This window comes from Hemiscyllium ocellatum, chromosome 23 (genome assembly GCF_020745735.1).
Source record: "Hemiscyllium ocellatum isolate sHemOce1 chromosome 23, sHemOce1.pat.X.cur, whole genome shotgun sequence".
Lineage (NCBI taxonomy): Eukaryota > Metazoa > Chordata > Chondrichthyes > Orectolobiformes > Hemiscylliidae > Hemiscyllium > Hemiscyllium ocellatum.
The window spans coordinates 16,647,249-16,659,640 of NC_083423.1; the positions used below are offsets into that span (position 1 = coordinate 16,647,249).

At 39.8% G+C, this 12,392-nt stretch overlaps 1 protein-coding gene across 1 annotated transcript in view; it reads left to right on the plus strand.

The window, feature by feature from the left end:
• The window catches only part of LOC132826571 (collagen alpha-1(VII) chain-like), a 248,660-nt gene that overhangs the window by 131,115 nt on the left and 105,153 nt on the right, over positions 1-12,392 (plus strand). Inside the window, exons 48-51 of the mRNA XM_060842528.1 lie at positions 6,211-6,237; positions 6,467-6,502; positions 7,528-7,587; positions 10,467-10,592. Of these exons, the coding sequence (XP_060698511.1) occupies positions 6,211-6,237; positions 6,467-6,502; positions 7,528-7,587; positions 10,467-10,592 (249 nt within the window). The remainder of the gene's footprint in view (positions 1-6,210; positions 6,238-6,466; positions 6,503-7,527; positions 7,588-10,466; positions 10,593-12,392) is intronic.

Sequence of the window (12,392 nt, forward strand, 5' to 3'; positions counted from 1 at the left end):
TTGGCATAACTTCCTGCAGAAGAGGAGTGATATGGTAATAATGTCATGATAACTAGCTTGTTTGAGTCATGACCTCCTTATACCAAATCCAAGTGAACGTCTATTAAGTTTGTCAAGATTCTACTGTACAATTTAGTTTCTAAAAACTTGAATTTACATGGTACCTTCCCTATTTTCTGGATGACCCAAAACAGTTTGTGTTGTACAAAATCATGTCCAATAAAATGACCAACTACTGTCTTTTAATGTTTCATGATCTGCTATCATAGGTAATGTTTAAAGAACAAATTCAAACATCTAAGTAACTATGGCACAACATTTCATATGCTTTAATAGAAAGCAAACATTTTGTATACAGAACAAGAAAAGAAAACACAAATAGCTTATTTCATGTAGTTTATGTAAGGTTTTGCTATAAACTCAATTCTACTTTTTTATTTTTTGATTTCTCCCACCCACAAGTGATTCCTTATCTTATGCACTTTTGAGGGTTCATTTACTTTCTTGGGAACAGCATAAAAGATATGCCACTGTGCTCTAGAATTTACTCAGAATTCAAGCTATTCCTTGAGTTACAAATTACATGAGGATCCTTCCATTAGTTTGTGGCTAAGCAAACCTCTAATTTTCTTTAAAAACCTCATGACTGTGGATTCATAGCTCTTTGTCCTAGCTTTGGATAGATGTTATCTCCCAGTCTGCTCCTGTAGCTTCTGTAATGCTGTTTCCAAGCTAACTATTTAAGTTGACTTTTTTTCTTTATTCCTTCATCGGATATAGGAGTCACATTTGCTGTCCATTTCTAACTGACTTGAACTAAATGGCTTGCAATGAATCATGAACTAAATATTCACATCAGTGGTATTCAAAGAAGGATATCTGTAGGTCAAGAGAACATCTTTCTCTTATTTAAATATTGTGTGAGACCTTTTACATCCATCTGAATGAGCAGACAGAGCCTCAATTCATCACTATCTTTATATATAAAAGCCAAAACTCTACTAATTCCCAACTGAAGCAATATTTCTACACCAAAATCAAACATGCTATTCAGTAATTTTCCAAACCACAAGTTATAATTCAGGTTGTAAGTTTGTTCGCTGAGCTGGAAGGTTTGTTTGTAGATGTTTCGTCACCATGCTAGGTAACATCACCAGTGAGCCTCTGAAGGCTCATTTTGAGAAACAATTTTAACTTCCTCTGTGCTGCTACTTCCTCAATTATTGAGTTTAATTGGTCTAACCTTGACTATTGACAACTTAAAACAGTCTTGGATAACTAAGGAGCTCTGATTTATTTGAAATATGGGGTTATAGGATTTTGCTGTTAGCACATTGGCTGCTGCATTCCCTGTACACGCAGTCCCCATTTGTGAATGGGTTCCATTCTGGAGTCTTCAGGTGGGGGGTGGGGTCTGCGGATGCTGGAGATCACGGCTGGGGGTGTGTTGCTGGTGGAGCACGGCAGGTCGGGCAGCATCCAAGGAATAGGAAATTCTTGGATGCTGCCTGGCCTGCTGTGCTTTGCCAGCGGCATATTTTCGGCTGTGGTCTCCGGCATCTGCAGACCTCATTTTTTTACCGGAAGATTTACACTCTATTAGACTCATAGAGTCACTGAGATGTACAGCACAGAAACAGACCTTTGGGTCAAACCTGTCCATGCCGACCTGTTATCTTAACCTATTCTAGTCCCATTTGCCAGCACTTGGCTTGTATCCCACTAAACCCTTCCTATTCACATACCCATCTAGATGCCTTTTAAACATTGTAATTGTACCAGCCTCCACCATTTCCTCCAGCAACTCATTCCATACACGCACCACCCTCTGCGGGCAAACGTTGCCCCTTAGGCCTCTTTTATATCTTGCCCCTCTCACCCTAAACCTAGCCCTCTAGTTCTGGACTCCCTCACCCCAGGGAAAAACCCTTGTCTATTTATCCTACCCATCATCCCTCAGCCTCTGATGCTCCAAAGGAAGCAGCCCCAGCCTATTCAGCCTCTCCCCATAACTTAAATCCTCCAACCATGGCAATATGTTTGTAAACCTTTTCTGAACTCTTTAAAGTTTCATAACGTCCTTCCAATAAGAAGAAGACCAGAATTGCAAGCAATATTCCCAAGGTGGCCTAACCAATGTCCTGTGCAGCACAATATGACCTTCCAATTTCTACACTCAATTGTCTGACCAATTAAGGAAAGCCTTCTTCACTATCTTATCGACCTGTGACTATACTTTCAGGGAACTTTGAACCTACACTCCAAGGTCTCTTTGTTCAGCAACACTCCTCAGGACCTTACCATTAAGTGTATAAGTCCTGCTCTGATTTGCTTTTCCAAAACACAGCACCTCGCATTTATCTAAATTAAACTCCATCTGGCACTCCTCAGCCCATTGGCTCACCTGATCAAGATCCCGTTGTACTCTGAGGCATCCTTCATCGCTGTCCACTACACCTCCAATTTTGGTGTCATCTGCAAACTCACTGACTATATTTCCAACGTTCACATCCAAATCATTTATATAAATGACAAAAAGTAGAGGACACAGCACCGATCCTTGTGACACTCCACTGGTCACAGGTCTCCAGTCTGAAAAGCAACCCTCCACCACCATACTCTGTCATCTACCTTCGAACCACTTCTAGTTCTCCATGTATTCCAAGAGATCTAACCTTGCTAACCAGTCTACCATGAGGAACCTTGTTGAATACCTTACTGAAGTCCACAGAGATCACATCCACCGTTCTGCCTTCATCAATCCTCTTTGTTACTTCTTCAATGAAGTTTGTGAGACATGATTTCCGACGCTCAAAGCCATATTGACTATCCCTAATCAGTCCTTGCCTTTCCAAATACATGTAAATCTTGTCCCCCAGGATTCCCTCCAACAACTTGCCCATCACCAATGACAGGCTCACTGGTTCCCTGGCTTTTCTGAACACCTTTCTTAAATAGTGGCACCACGATAGCCAACCTCCAGTCTTCCAGCACCTCACCTGTGACTGAGATGATACAAATATCTCAGCAAGGAATCCAGCAATCACTTCCCTAGCTTCCCACAGAGTTCGAGGGTATACCTGATCAGGTCCTGGAGATGTATCCACTTTCATGCGTTTCTAGAGATCCACCACCTCCTCTGTAATATGGACATTTTTGAAGATGTTACTATCTATTGTCCCACATTCTATATCTTACATGTCCTTCTCCATGGTAAATACTGATGCAAAATACTCATTTAGTAAATTCCTCCATCTCCTGCGACTCTACACATAGGCTGCATTATTGATCTTTGAGGGGGTTAACTCCCTAGTTACCCTCTTGTCATTAATGTATTTATAAAAACCCTTTGAATTCTCCTTAACCCTATTTGCCAAAGCTATCTCATGTCCCCTTTCTGCCCTTCCAATTTCCCTCTTCAATATACTCTTACTGCCTTTATACTCTTCTAAGGATTCACTCGATCTCTCCTGCCGATACCTGACATATCCTCTTTTTCTTAATCAAAACCTCAATTTCTCTAGTCATTCATCATTCCTTACACCTATCAGCATTTCCTTTCAACCTAAAAGGAATATACTGTCTCTGGACTCTCATTATCTTATTTTTGAAGGCTTCCCATTTTCCAGCCATCCCTTTACCTGCGAACATCTGCCTCCAACCAGCTTTTGAAAGTTCTTGCCTAATACCATCAAAATTAGCCTTTCTTCAATTTAGAACTTCAACTTTTAGATCTGGTCTATCCTTTTCCGTCACTATTTTAAAACCATTAGAATTATGGTCACTGGCCCCAAAGTGTTCCTCCACTGACACCTCAGTCACCTGCCCTGCCTTATTTCCCAAGAGTAGGTCAAGTTTTGCACCTTCTCTAGTAGGAACATCCACATACTGAATCAGACAATTTTCTTGTACACACTTCCTCTCCGTCTAAGCCCTTAACACTATGGCTATCCCAGTCTTTGTTTGGAAAGTTAAAATCTCCTCCCATAACCACCCTATTATTCTTCCAGATAACTGAAATCTCCTTACAAATTTGTTTCTTAATTTCCCATTGACTATTAGGGGGTCTATAATACAATCCCAATGTGGTGATCATCCCTTTCTTATTTCTCACTTCTAACGAAATTCCTTCCCTGAATGTATTCCCATGAATATTCTCCCTAAGTACAGCTGTAATATCAAAAACATCATTCCCCCTCTTCTCTTGCCCGTCCCCCCCACCTTTTCTATCCTTCCTATAGCAATTGTATCCTGGAATATCAAGCTGTCAGTCCCGTCCATTCCTGAGCCACGTTTCTGTAATTGCTATGATATCCCACTCCCATGTTTCTGACAATGCCTTGTGTTCGTCTGCCTTTCCTGTTAGGCCTCTTGCATTGAAGTAAATGCATTTTAATTTATCAGCCTGACCTTGTTCTCTGCTTTGTTCCTTCCTGCCCTGACTGTTTGATTTGTTCCACTTCCCGACTGTACCAGTCGATGATTGATCGCTTTCCTCACTATTTCTCTGAGCCCCATCCCCCACCATCTAGTTTAAACCCTCCTGAGCAGCTCTTGCAAATTTCCCTGTCAATATATTAGTCCCCTTCCAATTCAGGTGCAATCTATCCTTCTTGTACAGGTCACTTCTACCACAGAAGAGATTCAAATGATCCAAAGATGTAAACCCTTCTCCCCTGCACCAGCTCCTCAGCATTCATCCGCTCTATCTTCCTATGTCTACCCTCATGGGCTCATAGAACCAGGAGTAATCCAGATATTACTACCCTTGAGGACCTCCATTTTAAATTCCTGCCTAACTTTCTATACTCTCCCTTCAGAATCTCATCCTTTTCCCTTCCTATGTTGTTGGTTCCATGTGTACAATGACCTCCTGCTGGTCCCTTCCCTTTTGCGAATATTCTGCACCCTCCCTGAGATATCCTTGATCCTGGCACTAGGGTGTCAACACACCATTCTGATTTTTCACTGCTGACTGCAGAAATGTCTGTCTGTACCTCTGACTAGAGCATCCCCTATCACAATCGATCGCTTGGAACCTGACATACTCCTCATTACATCACAGCCTGTCTTGATTGCAGAAACTTGGCTGTTCGTAAAACATTTTCCTGGGAGTCCATCACCCCCTATATTTTCCAAAACGCATACTTGTTTGAAATGGGGCTAGCCACAGAACACTCCTGGACAACCTGCCTACCCCTCCTACCTTTCCTGGGGTCAACCCATCTACCTGACTGTATCTGCAGCTTTTCTGTTTTCCTATAACTGCCATTCATCAAACCCTAGCTCTTGTAAATTCCTCATTGCCTATAACTGATAGGATTTGCAAACAAAGACACTTCCTGCAGATATAATCATCAGTAACACGGAAACTTTCTCTAAACTCCCACTCCCAATAGGAAGAGCATATCACTCTCTAAAAGCCATCTTTGCTCCTTCACAATCTACAGACCCAGAAAATAGCACTGCTTTTTTACTTTAAAAATAGTACTCCAGGCTAACTTAGTACTTATGGTTTATATTTTAAAATTTAATCAAGAGACAGATTTTGATAAAACATATAATCAAGAAAGAACCCTCACTACTCACTTCTGCAGACTTACAGCAAGGTTACATGTTACAAACTGCGCACTTATCTGTTCCTGTGCTGTGAGCTCTCCCACACAGGTTCATCCAAAGTCAACTGTGAATTTCACTGTTTGTTCATTTTTCCTGGACACACTCCGATGTCCAGAGATACATGAACTCAAACAGCAAAGGCAGTAATTGTACAGATTCACTGCTGTGTCAGTTAGCAGTGTAGGTTTCTTTCTATCTCTCCCTCAGTATGTGGTCGCTGCCTTTTATCTGTCTTTCTCTCTTTTAAAAGTGCCGTTGTTTTGACTTTTTTCCCCAAAGTTCCCAAACAATGCAACAGCTTATAAAACAGAAATTGCTGCTCCTCGAATTTGAAAAAAAACTCCTCCAATACCTAAAATACCTCAAAAAAGGAGCAGTTCTTGCAGCCACAACTTTTTTCTGTCCTCCATCTTGAATTACCCAGAATCTGCATTTCTCACTTAAATCTTTCTCCAGGAATGCCAAACTGAATATTTAATCTAATATCATTTGAATTTATTATTTATGTTTATTAGCCAACAGTTGTTTGTTTTCAATCGTTCTGACCACCCCAACCTCATAAATGCTATTTCTCTTTATTTATATTTTCAGGGGGAACCTGGAACACCTGGAAACCAAGTAGGAATTGTCATTACCCTATTAATTCTATAATTAAGAGATATTACTATTATGTAATTTTTGCTCCAATTTATGAATATGAGTCCATCACATCAATATAAATCATTATGAATACCAATTTATTTGGAGCAAGAAAATCAATAAAATACATGAACAATCAAACACCCCTGTTAATGAAAATGTTAATCAATCCACATACAATACTACATATGGATTATTTTTACTTTAGGATGACAAAGGAGAAATTGGTGAGAAAGGTCAAAAGGTATGATTAAAATTTATATTAATAGATTTTAGTTGAATGACAATTTTCTCGATTTTCTTCTGCTGATCTAAGTGGGGATTGTTGCTACTGGTTCAATGAAATATCTTCTTACCTTAAATAGCATTTGTGTCTAATACAATTGGGTTAGCATGAAGTATAGACAGGCCAAACCTAGCATAAGAAAGTGCAGAATAAGACACATCTATGTCTCACTGTAATAGGACTTGTTTCCCTGTCTATAATGCCCTGTGTCCACCAGTTTATGGAAAAGAAGCAATGTAAAACTGCTGATAGAGATGTCAAGATAGGAAGCTTCTGTCTAAGACCTATTTGAATGAAAAGCACGTGGATGTACTGAGACATCCCTGTATTAATAATGGGAAGTTAGCTATGATGGTGTGGGTGCCAAGAGTTGGGATGTAGTAATGGTACAGGTTATAGTTGGATTATCCCTTTTCACCACCCTGGACCCTTCTGCAGTTCTATGACTCAGTTCATCATTCCCTCCTCCAGAAGCACTGCCGTTGTCCAACTATGACTGACCTTGCTTGATTCCACTCTGAACTATCCAGTTGTAATCTGAACAACTTTATCAATAGCTTCTCTTTCAGATTTTCACTGTCACAGCCAATATTTTCCAAGGATCTAATGGAAATCTGAAATAAAACAGAACATGCTGGAAATATATTGGACTGAAAAGCCAATCATCTCTTCAAAGTTAAAAGTTATGTTAATTTTTCCTGTGGCACATTGTACCAAAAACAGTTTCGGAGGCTTCTTTAACTCATTCACAGGATGTGAACATAACTGGCAAGACCAGCATTTTCTTTGATGGTAGTGAGCTGTCACTCTTTGAGAATAAGTTGTCTTCTTGTATGGCTTACACCCTGAGTGTTAACTGAAATTAGTTTTTGTGCACAATGGATTGGAAAAGATAGTTGCCAATATTATTATAACCGATTGTCAATGGTGTTTGAAAAGTGATCATTATTTAGGTTCTATAATGGGTCCATTTTAACTTCCAGGGAGAGCCTGGCATTGGATTCAGAGGTCCAATTGGTCAATCAGGATCTCCTGGAAAAAAGGTATGAAGCTTGCTTTATCACAGCATCTGTTTGTTTAGGAAATGACTTGTTGAAAATGTAAGGTAATATATTATTGGGACTCTCAAGATCATTCAAATGTCACATTGCACAATAGGGTATCAATAGTAGGGGATTTCAACTTACTCAACATTAACTGGGGGAGCCACAGTGTGAAGGTTTCGAGGGAGTAGGATTCTTAAATGCATCCACGATAGCTTTTTAAGCCAATGTGTAGAAGGCCCTAAAACCAAGGGGCAATCCTGGATTTTATTTTAGGTAATGAAGCCATGCTAGTGATTAAAGTAGTAGTGGGGGAGCATTTTGCAGACAGTGATCATAACTCTATTAGATTCAAGAGCATTATGGAAAAGGACAGGCATGGGCCTGAAATCAAAGTTCTAAGCCAAGACAAGGCTAAATTTTAATAAGATCAGGTATGATTTGGCCAGAGTGGACGGGGAGCATATACTTTTAGGTAAATCTGTACCAGAGCAGTGGAACACATTCAAGAAGAAAGTAGGGAGAGTTCAGGACCAACATGTTTCAATAAGGATAAGGACTGAGGCCAACATATCCAGTGAATCCTGAATATCAAATGATAGACAGGATTACATAAAGAGAAAAACGGATGTTTACAGCAGATACTGAGGGCTCATAATATCAGGTACATGAGAAGAATATAGATATGCAAGGGGAAGCATGAGAAGGAAATTAGGAAAGCAAAAATTCGGCCATCTCCAGCAGGATATCAGATACATATTCCCTTCCCTTGTCAATATTTCACAGGGACTATTCACTCCAGGACACGCTAGTTCACTCTTCCTCCACTCACAAAACTCCTCACAACCCCATGGCACCTTCCCATGCAATTGCAGAAGGTGTAACACCTGCCTATTTTCTTCATCCCTTCTTACTTATCAAGGCTCCAGATACACCATCCAGGTGAAGCAATGATTTGCCTGCACTTCACTCAATCTAGTCTATTGTATTCACTGCTCACAATGTTGTCTCCTCTCCACTGGGGAAACCAGACTGGATGACTGGTTTGCAGAACACCTGTACTCAATCCTTAAAAATGACCCCGAGCTTCCTGTTACCTGCCACTTCAACACATCACCACAACTGCAGTCAGACCTGTTGAGTTTCTCCAGCGATTTCTGTTTCTGTTTCAAATCTTCAACATCTGCAGCTCTTTGTTTTATCTTAGAGGAGGGAGGTTATGCTGGAACTGTCTAATAAGTTTACTTGGCTACAGCTGAATTATTGTGTGCAGTATTGGAGGAATGTGATTGCATTGGTGAGGATGCAGAGGAGATTCACCAAGATGTTGCCTGGACTGGAGAGTTTTAGTTACGAAGAGAGCCTGAATAGCCTCCTTTGGAGCAGAGGAGACTGAATGACGGCATAATTGAGATGTACAAAATTATCATGGTCATAGACAGATTAAACAGGAAAGGATTTCTCCGCTTAGTGGAGGGACCAATGACCTGGGCATGGATTTATGGTAAGGAACAGGAGGTTGACATGTGGAAACACTTTTTCATGCAGGGGATGGTGGAAATCTAGAACTTGTCACCTGTAAGAGTGGGAAAAACTCTCATACCATTTAAGAAATATTTAGATGTACAGGTGTGATGCCAAGGCATGCAAGACTATGGGCCAAGTACTGGAATATGGGATTTAAAAAGTTAGGTGACTCTTTTTGCTGGTGTAGACCTGATGGGCTGTATGTCCTTTTATTTGCTGTGGACCTCTATGCCTATAAAAGTTTCCCTTGAGTTTAAAGGTCAATTTTTCAAAAGATGCAGCTTTTGGATCCTGAATATTACCTATGATTCCCACAAAATTATTTTGCCTGCCTACACATAGCTTATGATAGCACTTTTGCCACTCTCTTTCTGAAGGGACTTATTCTGCATAGCAACATAAGGAACAGTTGGTTAATTATGAAGAGAGTAAGCCACTTAAAACCTGGTTCACTGCACAATTTCCAAGCTCTCAGCAAAGTACCTACAACAAATCGCTAGCTATTATCTCCATTGTCATTTGTGGATGTTATCAACAAAGAATGACTTGTGATGCAGATGTCTTGTCCCCTGTCTAGGTGACATCCTCAGTGCTTGGGATCCTCCTGTGAAGCGCTTCTGTGTTGTTTCCTCCGGTATTTATAGTGATTTGTCTCTGCCGCTTGCGGTTGTCAGTTCCAGCTGTCCGCTGCAATGGCCGGTATATTGGGTTCAGGTCGGCCACTACAGCGGACAGCTGGAACTGACAACCGGAAGTGGCAGAGACAAACCACTATAAATGCCAGAGGAAACAACATAGAAGCACTTCACAGGAGGCTCCCAAGCACTGAGGATGTCACCTAGACAGGGGACAAAATGTCTGCAACGCAAAGTCCCAGCTTGGCGAACAGAACCACAACAACAAGCACCCGAGCTACAAATCTTCTCACAAACTTTGAACAAAGAATGACTTCCATATTTGGCTTTATAAATATCAGTCACTATATTACACTGAGTGAACCTCTTTCAGTTGACTTAAGAAATTAATGATAATGAAGGCCCATTTGTTTGTAGGCTTTATGCTAAATACATACGCATATTTTATCATCTTGCTTTGTAAAATAATCATAAATCTTTATATGAACAATACCTAATGCCAACAGGATTCAATGGAGTATTGGCAATGGAATTCTATGCAATAAAGTGCACTATTTTGTCCATGAACAAGACTTTGGTTTGACACACAGTGTCCTTCTTTAGTGCAGGTTTTTCGGGAAATTCCAAATGAATTAACATCAAAAACTCTATGAGATCAGAGTGAGACAAAATTCTCAAATGTTATGTGAATGTAAAGTTGTGATTTATTTAAATTAGGGAGAACCAGGGATATCAGGCCCTCCAGGGGCTCAGGGTATTCAAGGAATCCCAGGTAATACAGGTATACCAGGAATCCAAGGTGCAAGAGGTTCTCCAGGAGTGCCAGGACTCCCAGGAGTAAAGGTAAGTAATAAAACAAATTACACATTTAATTTTTTGTTTGAACCTGTCTTCACATTCTCCAGTCTTTCTCACTGCGTGTGTGTGAACCTATCAATGGATTTTTTGATAAATAATGATACCAAGAAGTGTCTGCAATTCTATCGGAAACAGGAGAGAAGAATAAAGTTTAAGTGAATCTTTGTATCATCACAACACTTAAAAATATTTAGCAGCCTGTAAAATCCATTGAGGAAATCAAGGACCTTTCCTTTGATGGTGCAATCCAGTCAAACAACATTTCTCAATACATCCTTCAATCAATCTTTCTCTTCAGAGACACATTTGATAATAAAGTCATTTTATGTGTTTGAGCTCAATGATCAAAGCTTGATGAGGTGATGGTCTGTGGGAGGAGGTTTCCTAGTATTTGGATCCTAGTAGAGTCATTTAGGTTATGCAACCTTTCAATCCTCCTATTCAGGCCAACAATGTGCTTTCCACCTTACTGGCCCAAGTGGATCTCTTGCCATTCTTGCAAAGTCCTACTCACACTGTCGAATTTATGCTAATTTTTCAAGACCATGTAACCAATGCACAGAATGGATAGGTGACTGTCTCCAATTAACTCTAGCTAATAGCCTGTTGAGTTAATTTTATTGTGAACAATTGGCATGAACTCAAAGTAAGAATTTGATTAACCAGGAGATTAGAATCTCCTCAGTTGGGGACTGCCTTTCAAACTGGCTGGCTACAGCCAGCATACTGTGTGCTGGTAAAATTTAAAAAAAAAGGATTTGATCTTGCATTTACAGTGAGGTGAAGGAGAGATGTGTAAAACTTTGATAGCAGTCCAAATTCAAAGGCATTATGCATATTTAAAGGTGTGTCTGGAGTGGTTGAGGGAGATGTTATTGTTTAAGTATTTTTAAATATTAGTCCTTTGCCAAGACTGTGGAGGTAAGGAATAAGTTTCAAGCAAAAGTAGATTGAGAATAAATTGAATGTGGAGGAGGAGAAAGAAATCAGGGATGGAACAAAATTAATTTGGTGCTTTTCGGATTACTCCATCTGCTTTCTGAGAATAGTCAGAATTGCAATGTAAAACAAAATTAAACATTAACATTATCTATGATACCTGCTGTTCTGATTGATGGCTGGGAAAACAGTTGTATTGCTGCATGTGGCACACATTCAGGACACCAGCATAAAGAATAGCAGTGCACCCTTCCACTCAGAAGGTAGTGAAATAGTTTAATGCTCCTGCACAGACACTGGATGCCGTCAACTGCATTTGGATTTCTTGGGACCTCCAAAACATAGGAAACATTTTAACCCTCATAAAATTAATGCCTCCACTCCACGGTCCTAACCAGTCTCTTACAGCAACCAATCCCAGACTTTGCAAATAATCGATCCCAGAAACCTGTTTGTATCTTAAACAAATGATTTAGCAATCTATTAACAATGAAGTCACTTTAGCAGAGCAAAATTAAACAAGGTAATCTAAATTATTGTTATTTTAAACCCAAAAGCTTTTGTTTTCAGCCCCATTCACAAAAGACAACCAAGCATAATTCAAGGATATATAAAATAAAATAATAAAATGGAAGATTACTTAAGTGTTTTCATAATGCACTGTTCTGGAGGCATAGATGATGGTTTCTTCATGGATTCTCTGAAAATGTTGATCAAGGTTTCCTTTAGATAAAGGCAGTAATACTTCGAACTTAGTTTTCTATTCCATGAGCTGCTAATGAGAGTTTATGCATGGAGAGAACTTATACTGTGAAAAAGTTCCATTGTTGTCCCTTTATTATAATT